General features: G+C 32.8%; 1 protein-coding gene across 2 annotated transcripts in view; it reads left to right on the forward strand.

Annotated features, from left to right (window-relative positions):
- The first annotated feature begins 3,839 nt into the window (after window positions 1-3,839).
- Window positions 3,840-18,048, forward strand: part of LOC129224154 (cyclin-dependent kinase-like 4) — a 31,647-nt gene continuing 17,438 nt past the window's right edge. Inside the window, exons 1-4 of one of the 2 annotated variants that reach the window (XM_054858570.1) lie at window positions 3,840-4,031; window positions 10,608-10,816; window positions 16,014-16,135; window positions 17,968-18,040. In XM_054858570.1, coding sequence (XP_054714545.1) covers window positions 3,956-4,031; window positions 10,608-10,816; window positions 16,014-16,135; window positions 17,968-18,040 — 480 coding nt within the window. In that variant the 5' untranslated portion in view covers window positions 3,840-3,955. The remainder of the gene's footprint in view (window positions 4,032-10,607; window positions 10,817-16,013; window positions 16,136-17,967; window positions 18,041-18,048) is intronic. The other variant, XM_054858571.1, reaches the window with a different exon arrangement.

Here is an 18,048-nt window from a genome sequence, read left to right on the forward strand (position 1 = left end):
AAACCCGCCGAAGCCCAAAAATCCTTATCACAATTTGTAAAAAAAAATGTCTAATTTTTTAGTATTAAGAGAAAAAAACTAGCATTTTAAAAGGTATACCAAGTTGTGTTACTGAACAACATCTAATGATTATTTGTAAAACTAGAAGGTTCCTCCCCCTGCTCGCTGACGCTCACCAACCCCTGAAGATTGCTTCGCAATCTTATTTGATTCGCTTTAAAATCGTCGACTAAAAATAATCAGAATAAAAAGCGAGTTACGAGTTCCGCTTCGACAAAATGAAAATCCTCCTCTCCCACCCGTAGAAAATAGAATCAAAGTAATGAGCTCATAATTAGAACAAAATCACGCCGCCACCCGAAGACAAAACGAACTTGATAGAAATATGCATGACAGAGATATTTAAGAGTTTTTTTTTTTTTTAAAGCTGGACACTTTTGATAGTTGATGTGTTCAATTTTCGTAAAAATTTCAGGATATGTTAGTGGTACTATGATAAGAAAAAGCGAAGTTTCTTTTTCTAAAAAACTGATTTGTTTCGTGACTGCAATGACTGAACCAAGCCAATTCTTTTAAATAAGTATACTACTTGATACTAGGTACATGCTAGCATAAATATTTTGGTGGCTCGCTCATGGCTTTGAGGGCAAAGGTCTCCCGGATATCTGCTAAAGCCGTGAGTAACCCTTGGAAATAAGTATATGATTAACTGCTCACCACAGTGTAGTACTAAGAAAAGTATAAAATAGCTTTCGCTTCTCTTGACTTAAGTAATTAAACGATCTCAAAGTCGATGATTTTTTTAAAATGACCAAGTTTAAATGTTAATAATTTTAATCATGACGGGTCAACAACTTTGGGACACAGCCAGCTGTAGTTATAGCTCGAGTGGTGTAGTTTAAGGTCCAGGTTAGAAACTCATGGCAATTAATCAACTTTTTTTAATTACGCGGACTCAAAGTTCATAATTTGAAACAAAAAGAATCATAGTTTTAGGTCAATTACTCTAAAACGCCTGAGTCAATAACTTCATGAAAGAGCTGTAATTATGCTCTACTTGGTATAGTTTTAGATTGATGTCAGAAAACCATGAGATCTAATCATCTTGCTTAATTAAACGGTCTCAAAAACGATGATTTCTGTATAAAAGGGCGTTTTTTTTTTACGAGTTTATATTCGTGCAGCGTGCTACTCAAAATCTTAGGAACTCAAACTCACATAAATACTAGAACGAATCAACAGCCAAATGTACTTTAAGCTCCCAAAATTTCATGCTTCCAGTGTAATAAAATTTTCTGTAATCTTGACCATAACATGGCAATTCTTCTCACAAAGCTGATCCGCCATTTTGGAGCACTATATTTTGGAGATCCTAGATACTCAGGATTCGGCTCTCGGAAGCTGAAAATTAGCATCAGGTTAGTTTCAAAGACATCTCTACGCCTCTATAAAATTTCATCCCATTCGGGGATGATCGAGCGGGGACAGTTTGAAAAATCATGCCAGTTGACGTGGAACCACTCTGATATAATCACTATGCACATTTCACCTGCATCTTTTGTTATTGTCTAAGAAACTTTTTTTTTTTTGACGTTATATTTATATTTTTAATTTTGAGTCTTATTTAATAAATTAGTTTATTTATAGAAGTTTATTACTAAGTAATATATTTGCAAATTCTACTGTAATTATGAACTCAATCTCTTACCCAATTGCAATCCTCTTCCTAAAATATAGCATTGATTTATGATCATTATAAAGTCAAAAACAACAAAAGATGCATGTGAATTGTCCTATTGTTATATCTGGGTGATACCACGTCAACTGACCTAAATTTCTTAAATTGTCCCTGCTCGATCATCCCCGAATGGGATGAAATTTTATAGAGGTGTAGAGATGTCTTTGAAACTAACCTAAGCAAATTTTCAGTTTTCGAGATTCGAATCCTGAGTAAGCAAATTTTCAGCTTTCGAGATTCTAATCCTGAGTATCTATTATCTCCAAATTGCAGATCAGCTTTGTGAGAAGAATTGCCATGTTGTAATCAAGACTACAGAAAATTTTATTACACTGGAAGCATGAAATTTTGGAAACTTAATTTACATTTGGCTGTTGATTCGTTCGAGTATTTATGTGAGTTTGAGCTCATAAGATTTTGAGTAGCACGCATTTAAACTCGTGAAAAAACGTTCTTTTATACAGAAATCATCATTTTTGAGACCGTTTAATCAAGTAAGATGATTAGATCTTATGATTTTCTGACATGAGTCTAAAACTACACCACGTAGAGCATAATTACAGCTCTTGCTCGAAGTTATTGACTCAGGCGTTTTAGAGTAATTGACCTAAAACTGTGATTCTTTTTGCTTCAAATTATCAACTTTGAGATCGCGTAATTAAAAAAGTTGATCAGTTGCCATGGGTTTTTAACCTGGACCTTAAACTACACTACTCGGACTATAACTACAGCTATGTTCGAAAGCTGTTGACCCGTCACAATTAAAGTTATTGACCTCAAAACTTGGGCATTTAAAAAAAAATTATCGACTTTGAGACTGTTTAACTACTAAAATCAAGAGAAACGAAAGCTATTTTATATTTTTCTTAGTACTATACTGTGGTGAGTAGTTAATCATATACTTATTTCCGACGGTTACTCACGGTTTTAGCAGATATCCGGGCCTAAACAAGGCGAAAAAAGTTGCAGTTTCAATTGACCTTTGTCCTCAAAGCCATGAGCCACCAAAATATTTATGCTAGCATATACCTAGTATCAAGTAGTATCCTTATTGAAAAGAATTGGCTTTGTTCAGTAATTGCTTTTGAAACAAAGCAATCATATATTTAGCTCTTTTTTCTCTCGACCCTAAACATTGACCTCCACTCGACGGCCAACAAGTCAAATTAGGGAGGAAATAAGATGCACTTTTTCTTATCACCATACTTGTGTCCTGAAAGTTTCAGGAAAATTGAAGGTGTCAACTATCAGGCCCCCATTAACTTTGTCTAGCTAAAAAAAAAAGACTCTTAAAAAAAAAAAGTTTTGAAGAACACCCCTTTTCCAGGTTCCAAAGAAACTTGCACCAGCTTGCACAGATATAGGTGCTGAGGAGCTCCTAAACTATGCAAAATGACAGTTTTGTACGTTTGAAAAGTCGCTTTCAAATTCGTGGTGTCAAGTAATATATTCTGCTCTCAAATCCGAGCTTGAATTAAGTTGAGCATTGGACTTTTCGCTAAAATAGAAACCCTTATGTCTGCTGTTCTAATTAATTGGGGAAATTGGAATAAGCTTGATGCAGAAAAAAAAAATTTCTTTCGAACGATATAGAATGTTAAGAGGTGTGGGAATCTAATTTTAAAGAACCGACTACATACAAAGCGCTGAACAGGAGCGTAAATTACATGTTTTGTAATTGCAATACGCTCCTTAGAGAGGTATTTTGTTTTTTTAACTATCTATGCAATTCGAAAATTTCGGCTTGACAACCAAGAGTCGTTCATTCAAAAAATAAAATTTTCGAATTCCCTTAAATCTTAAATTAAAACATTTTTCTATGAATGTTTCAAAATTCTGCACGATGGATCTTTCAAAATCATTTTCGGAAGAAAAAAAAGTCTGAGAGAGATCTATTTGGAATGAACTCAATTTTGTTGATGATAAACAAAACGAAAACGTATCTCAATAACGATTAAGCGTTGTGCAAAATTCTGAATTGATTTGTGATCACGTGGCATTAAACTAAACAATAATGTCAGCCTCTACCTGCATTAAACGAAGGGTTGCCATGGTAATGGCCTCAGCACCTGCCACAACACTCTGTGCGACTTGTCCACCTCGCCGGAATAATTTTTGTTGTCAAATGGTGCCCGTATCTCTTTACCGTTCGGTTCTTAACATAGAAATGCTGTAAAGCTCGAAATGGAACAACTGAAATTATGCTGCCGCCGGTGAATGCGGAAGGACATTCTATGCCGTATAATGGTAATATCTAGAAATGTCGATAAAAGCCTGAGAACCATCAAATCAAGTAAGTATACTTTGCCAGCGAAATTATTACGCAGCTTGTGTTCTAATGCAAAAACGATTTGTTTACTATTTTATGAAAATTTAGGTAATTTTACATTCCACAGTAAACAGTATTTCGTTCAATTAATGTTCACGAATGGAGTGTCATTTTGAATGAACTATTATCTTCGTTTTCTTAGATTTTATGTATGAAATTAATTATGTATAAAATATTATGTGTAATATTTTATGTGTATTAATAATTATGTATTAAAGTGTATTAATAATTATGTATTAAATTATTAATATTAACTAAACATAATTATTAAGTGTACAATACATAATTATTCATACACTTAATAATTATGTATTAAATTATGTATAAAATAAGGATCATATTTCCATTGATTATACCCGTAGAAACTTATTCGATAAAAACCCTGATGAGTTTCTATCGAATAAGTTTCTACGGGTATAATCTAAGAAAATATGATCCTTATTTTATTTTCCCGTATTTATTTTATATTTATTGAGCAATCACATTGCTTTTTGTTCTCATTTGATTGTTTTGAATTCCTATGATTTAATCCCCCCCCGCCTCCCTCTGCAGCACCACCGTCGACCGGTCCCTCCCGATTCTGTTCCTCTAGCGAAAACCGTCTCCAGGTTTACACACCTACAACTCATGGCTGCACACAGACACAAACACACATGCCTACAAACACACACGCCTACATACACACACAAACACATGCCTACATACACATATACACACAAACACTCATGCCTGCACACAGACACAAACACTCGCGCATACGTATACATACCTATACACGCACATACCCACAACCTCATGCCTGGACACAAACACACACACACCTACATACACACACACACTCGTGATTGCGAAAAACATAATTTGAATACAAGAAGCCAATTCAAATTAATTTATATTTTTTGAGCAATCATATTGCTTATTGTTCTCATTTGACTGTTTTGAATTCCTATGATTTTATCCCCCCCCCCCGCCTCCCTCTGTAGCACCACCGTCGACTGGCTTCACGATGCTGCTCCTCTAGCGAAAACCGTCTCCATGTTGCATCCATATCCTATCTACACACACACACACACATACACACCAACACACACATATACACACACATACACACGCATACATATACACCTGCACACACATACACACCAACACACATATACACACACACAGACACAAACACGCCTACATACACACACACACTCGTGATTGCGAAAAACATAATTTTAATTCAAAATGTCAAAATTCAAATTAATTTTTTTTTTATTTTTTAAATTTTTTTAGAAATGGCATAGGAGGAACTTTTGTTGCAGTAAAGGCACAGTATAACATAGTGAACTGTAGTTAATTAACATAAAAAATACTTACTCGTTTTTAAATTAATTTAGCAAAATCTTGCAAATATCGATTGCTTGTAACCAGGGATGCGGAGTCGGATTGATTTTGTTGTGTCGGAGTCGGGAGTTGAAGGTTTAAAGTTCCGAGAGTATGAGCCGAAGTTGATCATTTTGCTCCAAAGTTTGCTACTCTGCTCGTGGTTGCTTTGGGGTAAAGGAGTCGGAATCGAAGGTTCTAAAACTTCCGGAGTCGATGTCGGAACCGGAGCTAATCATTTTCACTCCGAATCCGCAAGTATCCCAATTTGGTATTTTAAGAAGATTTGGATATTGGTCTACTCCACGGAAAATAATATTTCTTCAACTAATGTTCACAAACAGAGCGTCATTTTTAATGATCAATTAAGTTTTGTTTACTCAGATTTTGAGAAATTGTTATCGAATAAATTTCGTCGGAAATTTTAGTTATAACCAATGAAAGTATGATCTTTAGTTCATTTCCTAGATTTTTATTCTTGTAGAAATGGAATGGGATGATTTTTTTAACTGCAGTGAAGGCATGTATTGTTATGAATTGTAGTTCATTAACAAAGAAAATACTTACTTCAATGGGGTCGTTTCCAAAATTTTAAAAGTATTATTTTTCTGAAAAAGCATGCTTAAAAACATGGAATCTAACCATTTTTTTAAATAATGTGACTAAGTTTAATATTTTTAAAAAATTACTTTAATCGGTGCGCTTTCAATGTTTACGCTTCGCCAATGACATCACAAATGATGAAATGCCATTTAGTATTGCCATTCGCAGAACGTAATATTTAACTTGCTTCTTTACTCATGTGTACTGGCAACGATATGGTTGATAGCATGCGTAGAGCTCAATATTTAATTCGCTTCTGAATTATCATAACGTGGAATCGCGGCAGACAAATGCGCCAAAAGTACATCATTTGTGACGTCATAAAGACCACGCCTTGTTTGAAAAATCGGACCTTTAAAAAAATTAATAAGAAAATAACTGTTGGGAAAATTCAAGTGTCTAAAAGTAGTACTTCTGACTGAAGGAAACAACCCAATTAATTTAGCAAAATTTTGCGAATATCAATTTCTTGTAATTTTTCCAACGTAGCTTGGTCGAGAGAACTTTGAATCGTTTCTTATTCATTGATTTTTTACTGAAACGTCATCCTCATAATTGGATAAATTGGGTAGAAAGTTGACTGTAGGCCATTGCCTTCCTTAAAAGATTTCTCGACAGTGATTTCTTATTGACCTTCGATCTCCAGTTGTCGTCAATTGATGAAATATCCGACTTAGTCGAATCAGCTCATCTCAGTCATGATCGGCTACGCTTTCAAGTGGGTTAAGTTGCAGTTGAATCGCAGTGAAGGGAGACTGGAGTTAGTTGAAACAGGGTACGGTTGGAGCAATATTAATGTTGCCGAGGGAATCATCTACAGTGGGGAAAATTCTAGAAGAACAGAAGCAGCTTTCATGCAGTGGCGGCTTCAGATGGGGCCATGGCCCCCTGCGAGAGCCGAGAAAGATTTTCAAAAATGGAGAGCTGGGTCTTGATTATTTAAAATTATATTGATTGTACCAATAGTTTTTGCATGGGAAAAATTTTAATACTTTTTTTTTTGAGTTCAGCTTATCAAAAAAAAAAAAAAAAATCTTCATAGAGAAAATTTACTTTACTTTATTTGTTTTCAAAACCAATGTTTCGTTTGAAAAAGCACCACAATATAAATACAGTAGTACAGTATGTTAGCACATTACTTGTACTTTTGGTTTTTTTGTTTCATAAGTGAATTCTTTAAAACTTCATTGTCGAATTTTATTTATTTTTTAAACACTGTGGCACATTTTTTTTAAATTCAGAACGAATTTAATTTTTTCATTAAGAATAACAATCAGGTTAGAGAAAAGCAGAAATGGCCCAGAGCACAATATATAGCAAAATATACTATGTGGGGCAAAGCAATTTTTTTTTCTTCTAAAAAGAAAGAAATGGAGAAGTTTAAGGGTACATGAAAATGGTGTTGTGAGTGTTTATTGCCCCGCATGGTTATCTTCAAATGATTAGGAATGAACAGTAGGTTTGGTATCAAAAACGCCTCAAGCAGGTTCGAATCGACTCGCTACAAACAATTTTTTTGTAGCGCATATAATCAATTTATAAAATTTAAACGCTTGTTATCTAAGGTTACTTTTGCGATACTCTAAAATAGTAAGCATAGGTGTAACCAAACTTTTTTCGTATTTTTTTCAAATTTAATTCGTAGCTAAAATTTTTAGTTTAAGCTTTTGAACTGATATGACCCTATTCGCAACTCCAACAAGTTATAGGGGACGTTGCAGCCACTGTTCAATGGCGGATGAAAAAGGTAAAACAAACGCACTCCGTAACATATAAATTGCTTTTAAGCATAGTAAATGACAGAAATTTTTGCTCGTATGTATGATTTTTTTTATTCTTCGTCTTTTGAAAAGATGTTTCAAAGTCTTTTGGATATTCTGACCCGTGTAGGAAGAGATGAGGAATCAAAACGTATTACGAAAGTAAAAAATTAATGCAAAACACACAGTAAGTTGTTCTGAAGCAGCCATTTTCAACATGTTGAATTCAATATTCATAAATTTTTGGTTCGCTTCGAACAACATTTTCATTTTGTACTGTTGTTTTCTATACATTACTAAGTATTATGTCCAGTTTCGTGACCCGGCTTTTGTTGACATTTTTGTCACATAGTGCGCATACGTGACCGTAACACTGTTAAGAGTAACATTCAATACTAGATAATTTATTTCTATGACTATATGATTGGATATCAAAAGAGGAAGATGATATTTCATTCTTTTATTTAGCTGGCGCAAATTGTTTTATTTATGCAATTGAGTTATTTCTTTGAATCGGTTTATTTTAATTCTCGCTGTTTCATATGCTTCTATTTCTCAACTAAATGATTAAATTCTGTCATGCTTGTTGTGTGAATCATCTACAAAATGTTCACAGATATGTAGTGGAAGTTCTGTTTTAAATCATCATGCATTTAATTCATTCGTCATGGAAATGATTTAACTGATAAGCGAAATCTTGTCAAGATACATTATTCTTTCACACAATACTGAAACCATAACCCTATAAACCATGGCGAAACTCTTCCACCGATAATAACAGCTTTTGCAGAGCAATAAAGTAAAGTTGGCGCACTATTTTAGGATAAAAATTCAAATCTTTTATTTTTTATTGTTCAAATTCTTAACTTTTTTTCTGGATTTTTTGATTCTTTCTGCGATAAATATTTTCAAGAATATTTATTTGCATACTGTCCGTTTCAGTTAGATGCTGTAGTAACAAGGTTATTTAAATCAATTATGTGGAAGGAAAAGCAGTAATTTTTCAGCATTGACCTTGGTGTTCAGCCATCACTATCTACAAGAAGACCTCTTCAGTGGTTGCCTTAAATGGGCGATGACGTACTAGAAAACGGCCTAGTCAAATCCTTATTTGGCTGTTTAGCACTCTCAGCACTCGCCAACCGGAGCGCCAATCTCAAATTAAGTTTCGAATTCTTTGCCATTTGTTTCACTTATGCTACTGACAGCAGAGTTTAGCCTGGATTTACTAAAACTCCTTTTTATGGTTAAATTTATTAAGCAAATATAAAAGCATTTTAGTAATATTACACTATAATGAAAAATAAAAAAATTAAAATCTTTGATATTTAATAATCTATAATGGATATAATTTACAACATAAAAACAGGTAAAAAAATTTGTTTTCTTTTTCAAACCATCCTTGTTCTTTCTCACAAATTCCATTTTTGCAATGAAAGAAATATTTACAGAACTTTAACATTTTAGATATTTTTTTATATTTTGCATAAAAGAAATTCTGATCACTAAATGTGTTGTCATCATTTCAATAATTTTAATAGAATGCAGCTACTAACTTCACTAAAATTCGTAACAATAAAGCTAAAAACATGTTTTAATTGATTGAAAGATGGAATTTATGTCACCAGGGAAAGTAAACGAGAAAAAAAATTTCACTCACAACTGACATTTTTTTAAAATATTGCTTTTTGTTTCGCAAATATTCATTTGATTAATTTCTGTTGCAGATAATGATGCATGATTAATATAATTCCCGTGTATATTTTCGTATTTATGCAGAACGCGTTTCATATTCAATTATACACTTTTAGAATACTTTATTTTGATAGCCATTGTGTTACTACGATAGTGGATGGGGAAATTTAAAGTATGTCGTTCTTGTTTAAACATGAGTCATAAATTTTTCATTTATGTTTACTTCGTTATGATATTGGTAATCAAGACATTAGTTTTCGAATCTAATAAGACTCCTTAAAAATCATACGGATATGATAAAATGTATTGAAAATTTTGGCTACTCCAATCTTGTTATTCCCTAAGTTCTTTCTTATATATTTGCTCAATTTAAAGAAAAAAAGAGCTTTAACTTGTGGAAAATAAACTTTTGATTTCTCCTTTGATTAATGTCAGTATGTTTTGTGAACTACTTTTCACCAAATAATAGCTTTAGTATGTTAAGCTATATAAATTAAAGCGATTTTCATCGGGAAATTTCTTCTTTTCGGTCACGTGACGAAACCAGTGATAGGGCTTTCTATATAGGAGGTGGTGGTCCAGCCCATGTTGTTAAGTCCGCTTTTTTTTCATTGAAATGAAAAACTAATGTTTATTCAAATTCACTCAGAACAAGATAAATAAAATGTGTACTCACAGTGTTTTAGGTGATACTTTTGGTGTTACACTGTTGCGGATGACTATTCCAAATGATGAGTTACACAAATAAAAAAAAATACACATAACAAACTGCTTGTTTTGCCCAAAATGGAACACGTGGAACGAATGTTATACCTAATATTTTACCTTTTTCGGCAATTTTGTAAATCATCGCAAGGTAGCGTATTCGAGCTCTGGAGCTGCGAATTCCCGGGATCCAGAATTTTATTATTCTCTTAATTTTGCTATTTATTTCTTACTCGTGTTATTTGTGGGCGACAAAAATGAAAGGCACTCCTATTCGGCGCCTTTATCGTATAACTGGACAAAGTTTCCCTTTTGAATAGGTATTCCACCAATAATTATACAAACGGCGAAGCATATTTTGAAACAGAATCTATTGCCACACTCAGGTCTTCGATTCTATGTGTCTTAGTTTTTGTTTGCAGCTGTTCCAAACGTCGTCCAGCAGATTTGATGGAGCGATACGAGAAGGTGTCCAAGATAGGCGAAGGATCCTACGGAGTGGTGTTCAAGTGCAGGAGCCGGGACAATGGTCAACTGGTAGCCATCAAAAAATATGTGGAAACAGAAGATGATCCCCTCATCAAAAAGATAGCACTCAGAGAGATTCGCATGTTGAAGGTAAATTTCAGATCTTTTTTGGAGATGAACGCTTGTAGACTTATTGACTTATGTCTAATTGGAAAGCGATACTGGTGAATTATTTGAGCTTTTAGGAGCTAAAACTTATATTTTATTGACTAAACCTCCCAGTCCTGTCAGTTTTCTAACACTACTACATTATTTTTACTGCTTTTTGCCCTGGCGGAATCAATTGGTTCTAAAGTTGATGTCTGCGGAAGGTAATGTAAAGAGCTTTGAAAAAATCATGAACTAAAATTAATTTATTTACCTATAATTTCGAGAGGGGGTATTATCAATAATAATTTTAAGATAATATATTTTATAATAATACTAAACTAAGTTACTTGATTTATAATGATATTTGATGATATGAGCAAGAATTGCTTACTTATTTTCGAACTTTAACTAAAAATTTAAATTATTTTTCACGCTAAAGAAAGTTTTTTCAGTTTTTTCAATTTTCCTTAAACAACACTTTGTAATAGAGAAAACAACAAGAATATATTCAGCATAGCAGTGATATCTTCTGAGAAATCATACATATTTATGATTTTAGCCTAATATCACTGAGAAAAATCATTGAGTTAATTGACCCAATGTTCCAAAACGTTCCCGATTTATTACTCAAAATTCCCGGCTTGTTTCCGTTACTCAAAATCTGAGGATTTTGTTTCTCTAATTGTGGATAACTTTTGTAAAATTCAATTCCTTGAAGCTGTAATTTACATATTTTTTCCTAATCGATGTGGATTAACTATATTATTTTAGGTACATATTTCATTGCGTAAATGGCTTACTCATATGGAGCTCCATTTTGCTTTGCGCAATTGAAAGTAGGGGAATGTGAAGCAAAGTGAAATAGTTATGAAAAAAAAAAAAATTGTTTTGACTATTGCAGTACGTAAAGAAAGAACAATTAATTTTATAATAAAACTTGCATTGAACCTTTATTTTATATTTTCGGAAGTAAATTCTCACCTGAAAAGAAGTGGAAACGTTTCCTTCTTTTTTAATATTACTAATTAATATAAATTTATTAATGAGTAAATGATTACTTAAGTGATTTGATAAGTTATTAAATCAGTAAACGAAATGAACAACTATGTACTTCACTTTGTCCCCCGTGCACTTAACTAATGGTACAAAACATTTAAAATGAAAATAAGCTTAAAATTGTATAAATAAATACTATACTTAATGTTAATGAGTATCAGTTTATATTTGAAATGTGAATAACAAGAACTTTATCATTTTAATATAATTTTTGGCTAACGACAAAATATTACAGTATGAGTATTAAGTATGTTACAGTGTGAATATTTGAAGATTAGGTTAAATAAATACCTTTGAGCATAAAAAGTAAAATACTGTTAAAAGTTTCGGTGCGACTTTCACTTTCTTGAAATGAAGAAACAGTTCTTGAGGGAAACGCAGGAAATTTATTTACACTATGTACAGGAAAGATCGGTAACAACTGCTAAATTAATCATCAGAAATTAAGCAAATGTCAATCAACACCGTAAACTCAACAGTTACACATATATTTACATCCAAATACGTAAAACAACACAGCAAAATGCCTCGCAATAAACAGAGCTAATTCACTCTCAGTACAAATTCTCAACCGAAACTGAACTCTTTATCATGCGTAACGGCTTTTTATATACACCGAAAGAGAACTCTCAAACATTCCACAAGATTCCAAATTCTTCTCGAAAATCGTAGACCGTTATTTTATTTCTTTTCCATTCACAAATTTTATCATTCAGAAATGAGGGGGGTCGCATACTTCAGCCGAATGAATAGGGGCTGTATATTCATTACAGGAAACTATTTACAGGTTACGTTACTACAATAATTTTAGATGACAGAATTTGTAACAATACGAAATAACAACGTCAAAAAGCACACATTTTTTGACGTTATTTCTTATTTTATTATTTGAAGATTGCTTGTTTTATCATATGCTTTGAGTTACTTTTTCCTGAACAGAATAGGATACGCGTGTTACTACACAGTTAAATTATTACCAGATAGGTGGTGCTAAAAACAGACTAAATATTTCACCATTTCACTTTTCCCTACATTCCCCTGCTGATGTTTCAGCTTGCATTCATTGATGATTTTGTTGAATCATCAGTGAAAGAAATTAATGAATTCCGTAAAAGCTGTTTCTGTGCTAGAGCAGTATCAACGCGGAGAAAACAACATCAACCAAAACTGCTTTTGTTCATCCAATTGACACCGATTGCTATGTGTTCTAGACATGGGCAATGTCGTTCTTTTTAATGATCTGTTCATCGGAGAATCATTCATTTTTTTAACCTGTAGACTGAACTTGTTCATGTGAATGTTTTCGTTCATTTAAAAATGTTTCAGGTGATCTTTCTGCAAGACACACTCACGTACATTTAAAATGTTTGATTGGTTTCGTTATATTCTTTTAAGGAAAATCAACTAAAATAAACTAACAGTTACAAAATGTACCAAAAAATTTCATAAAAAATATTTTATTGATGTTTAGCTGTGTAAAGCAATTATAGTTCACAGCTGCTTTTGTGAACAATTTCTTGGTAACCGAGGGGTAAGATATCAGTTTTCCATTCCAAAAGTCGCAGGTTCGATTCCTGCACGGTACAAAATTAAATTATCAAACTTTATTTAATAAAATAAATAAAACATACGTGACGACAAAAAACTTGCAAAATTTATCTTTAAAGAAAATTAAATAAATCAATAAAAAATCGCTGAATGCCGTCCTATGAAACATTTTGAAGATGAATATAAAACCAAAAATGATTTTGAATGCGTAAAATGAAAGTATAATACAAAAAGACATAAAAAAAACGTTTTAATTAGGAAATTTAATGTGTCAGAAAGAACTATATAAAATAAATATCTTCGTTCAAAAGAACGGCCTTTCAATTTTTTGGGAGATCGTAGGAGGATTAAGGAGTCCATCATTTAGACTCGTTCGTTCATGAAGGAACGAGTCATGACACATCCCTAATGTGTTCGCTAATCTGAACTCATTCATTGAAACACCTATATTGATTTGAAGTATTACTTAAAACTTTGGTTTGAATATTTCCGAGCCTTTGTAATTCACTGATAAGTTGAGCGCCAGAAATGAGTTGTCTTTATGAGTTATCCACTCTTGACCATCCATTTAGCTTTGTATGTCTTCTGTTAATTGTTTTTAGGCTTTTAATTTGATCACACGTTGAATCGACTTAAAGATATGGAAGAACTTCAACTGTTCACTTTTGTCTTTCCAACTGACTCTAAATATCAGAAAACCTTGAAGCCATTCTTTGGTCTCAGTTTTTGAACAAACAAGGAACGCTTGGAGAGAAAAAGTTTTTTTTCCCTAAATTTCTCTTAATTAACAGAATTGTCAGACGATGCAACACAATGTCAGTAATTTGAGATGCTTATGATACTAAATCCTTCAATGGTATTTTACCTACGGGGTTCGTACGGATCATGGAAAAAAATAAACAAATTTCAGACCTGGAAAAGTCATGGAAAGTCAATATTTTTATTAAAAATCATGGAAATTTATTGAAAGTCATGGAAATTTTTGTTGAGAAGTAAGAAAGTTAACAGTAGCTAAAAGAGCATTAAAAATCTTGAGTAATTCAAAAGTATTGCTTGTAAAAGATATTAATACAGAAAAATTGATTGATCCAAAAAATAAATTTGAGTTTTGGAATCCCGTTGCATCCGCTTGTGTACCAGCCGTCCGCCTTTTTTTGTAATGTGATTTTACCACTGGGACATCACTAATTTTGAATTCTCTATTATTTTCAGCACTTTTTATATTCTATATTCTGTAGTGGTGAATTACATGTTCTTGATTTTGCCTCGCCCACTTAAAAAGTAATTAAATTGCACCTGAGTTCATTTCAACCACTCGTAAAAAAAATCATTATTAAATATATCAGAGCTTATCTTAAATTGTTGAAGGCTTTAGAAAATCAATACTTTTGTCTGGGGATAGAACATTGAAATAGGGGAATTCTAATACTCTAAAACAGTGGTGTCCAACATAAATATCTCCAAACTGATTCATGTGGCCAGCTGAAATATCTTGTTTAGATAAATGAATTTACTGAAAAACTTGGCTTCATAATTTAAAGAACGAAAATACTGTCAAGTTGCAGGGATAGTTAGATGCACTGTTAACACCTAAGGGCATTATTTTTATAAAGTAAATTTATTATTTGAAACTTTAATGACATGCAAATTTTTGCCCTATTCATTACTATTTAGTAGACATTCAAGCATTAGTATATTGCATTTTCTATATTTTTACTTCACTTAAATTTATATGTTAAAGACAAATAAGAACAGATTATAATTAGTTTCTATATAGTGTGTACTGACACTAAAACAAGTAAGTGTTTCGGTGAGGTAGTGGCATTCACGTAAATGTTTTACTAAATGCATATTTCCGAAAATTGGAGAGTTTGATATTAAATAGTACTATTCTCTTCGTATAACAAGGTCATGAAATTTTTTATGAAAACATGAAAAAGTCATGGAAATTTTTTATCCGAAGTGAGTATAAACCCTGTGTACATAATAATTTAATTTAAACTTTAAATCTTTTACGAAGTTTCTAGATTCAAGCAGAATATGATCTATATTTCTGGTTTTTTCATAAACACCGCTAACTATATATCAACAGTAACTTTTTTTTAGTTACGTTTGATAACAAAATAATAATAATAACAATAGAATTTAGAAACTTTGGATTGAGAGTTACACATCTTTTCGAAATACGGACTTCAAATTGTCAGAAATATAAATTTATCTTAAGTCACTTCTTTGTTAGTGATTTTCATGATAAATAAAATAACTAGTTTTACTCTATCTTTTGAATTACTAAGCAGAAATTTAACTTCATGCCGCCTGGAGGCTAACCCACCATCTTCTGCCCTTCGTTCTCTTAAAAGAAGAAATAACCTACTTCGACTTTGAAAACTACAAAAGTTTCTAAAAAGGAGTATTGCCAAAGTAACAAAATCAAGTTTGTGTAAAGATGGTGACTTTTTACATTATTTTATTCGAAATGTTTCGGTTTAACTTTTGGTAAAACATACCTTTTACTGTCATGTTAAAGTCAAAGTTATTTGTTCTTAATGAAATTTTTTTCGAATCAACTAATTGTTTTTTTTTTTTATTTTAGCAACTGAAGCATCCTAATTTGGTCAACTTAATTGAGGTTTTCCGAAGAAAGAGAAAATTGCATCTCGTTTTCGAGTATTGTGACCATACAGTTCTAGACATTTTGGAAAAACATCCAAAAGGGTGAGTGTTCTTATTTCTTTTAATGCCACAAAAAAAGTGAAACATTCTCTCAAGTAATACTTCAAAAAACGTGAAATATTACGGGGACAGTATTCATTTTTTCTTAAAAATTAAAGGTGAACTCAAGTTTTCCCTGAAAAATATATTCCAAATCATTATTATTTTCTTCTTGATCATAGACCATGCGACTTATAAACTTGACTTGGAGATGGACCTTTGTAAGCTTATACTACATACAAAGTGTCATTGGTGGACATGTTAAGAAAGCGTACCATCCTGCCAAATTAGTGAGAAAAACTTTCAAATATTTCCTTGCAGTGAATGTAGTGCGAAGTGGTCGTTGGGACACAATACCTAATGGATTAGAATTTAAGCCCAATTTATACGAAATTAGTATTAAGAAAGTTTCTGAATCAGAAGGCCCACGGACCGCTTCCCATCCAAAATCGCTAAAACCCAAAAAATAAAGCTTGAGAATAACACAAAAACAAGAATTTCCCACTTATTACCCTTTCCTTTTTGCGACGGGGGATACAAATTAGCTTCGGAAATGATATCTCATAATTTAAATAGGGAATGAAACCTAATTTAAACAGAATTTAATAGTTTTTTATTCAAATATTTAAGAATTTTTAGAATAGAAAAGATCCGTTTAAGATCCGTCAAAAAATACCGGATACGGATACAGATCCTTATTGTCCCTCGAATATCCGCGGATATGGATACGGATATCCAGAACATCACTACCCGCAATGCTATTTACAAAGGATAGCACCGATAATGCGAAGAATTTAAACATTATTTTCTGCTGACTTATAGAGGGGGGTATTTTAATTTAAACCTCTAAAATATTGGGGGATTCCATGTCTGACAATGCCCAAAAAATTCGGAGTAAAAGGAACGCGTTTGATAACACATTGAAATGAATGTGCTCTCCCGCCTAATAGTGCCATTTTGCCCAGATCCTAGAATCTAGCCTGAAAGGAGAATGTACTAAGCGAAAGTTTGATTATACATTGAAATAAATGCATTTTCCAAAAAAACTGTCCTACCGCTTACGGAAGGAAAGTTTACACCTTTCAGGCCTTACAATCTGCTACAATACTAAATTGAACTTTTCCGGTACTGGAAAGTTTACGGGTACATCGCACATCTCTTCATGGTATTCATCACTCTGAAAGACAATTTAAATAATTATAAAGGGTGTTTTTCAGAGGTATAGAACTTTAAGTCGGGAACACTGTTTGATCTGTCGGCCATTTTGATAGTTGTCACTTGTTTTGTGTTTAGTTTGGTTTGCCATTTCATCATGAATAGACAACAGGACGGTGCAACATGCCACACAGCGCGTGTCACGATTGATTTATTAAAAGAAACTTTCGATGAACGAATAATTTCGCTTAATGGACCCGTGAATTGGCCTGCAAGATCATGCGATTTAACTAAGTTGGACTATTTTTTATGGGGCTGTGTGAAGTCTCAGCTACACCGACAAGCCACAGACGATTGACGCCTTGGACAAGAACATTCGCCACATATGACTCACATACGGCCCCCATTGCTGCAAAAAGTGATAGAAAATTGGACTTCCCGATTAGACTTTCTACAAGCCAGCCGAAGTGGCCATATACCAGAAATCACATTTAAATAAAAATGGCAAAGAGTCATCTTTCGAATAAAGCCACATTTATGGCGATTTATATCATTTAACGGTGTTTTATTTGAACCTTAAGTTTTATACCTCTAAAAAAACACCCTTTAGTTGTATTAAAATTCTTCATTATTTTTTCTCGAATTATTTTTCTACAAAATCGCTTTTGTTTTTCTTTTAGTGTTCCAGAACTGTTAACAAAAAGAATCCTTTGGCAGACCCTACAGGCCATTAACTTCTGTCATCAGCACAATGTAAGTAA

Source organism: Uloborus diversus, chromosome 6, assembly GCF_026930045.1.
Source record: "Uloborus diversus isolate 005 chromosome 6, Udiv.v.3.1, whole genome shotgun sequence".
Taxonomy (NCBI): domain Eukaryota; kingdom Metazoa; phylum Arthropoda; class Arachnida; order Araneae; family Uloboridae; genus Uloborus; species Uloborus diversus.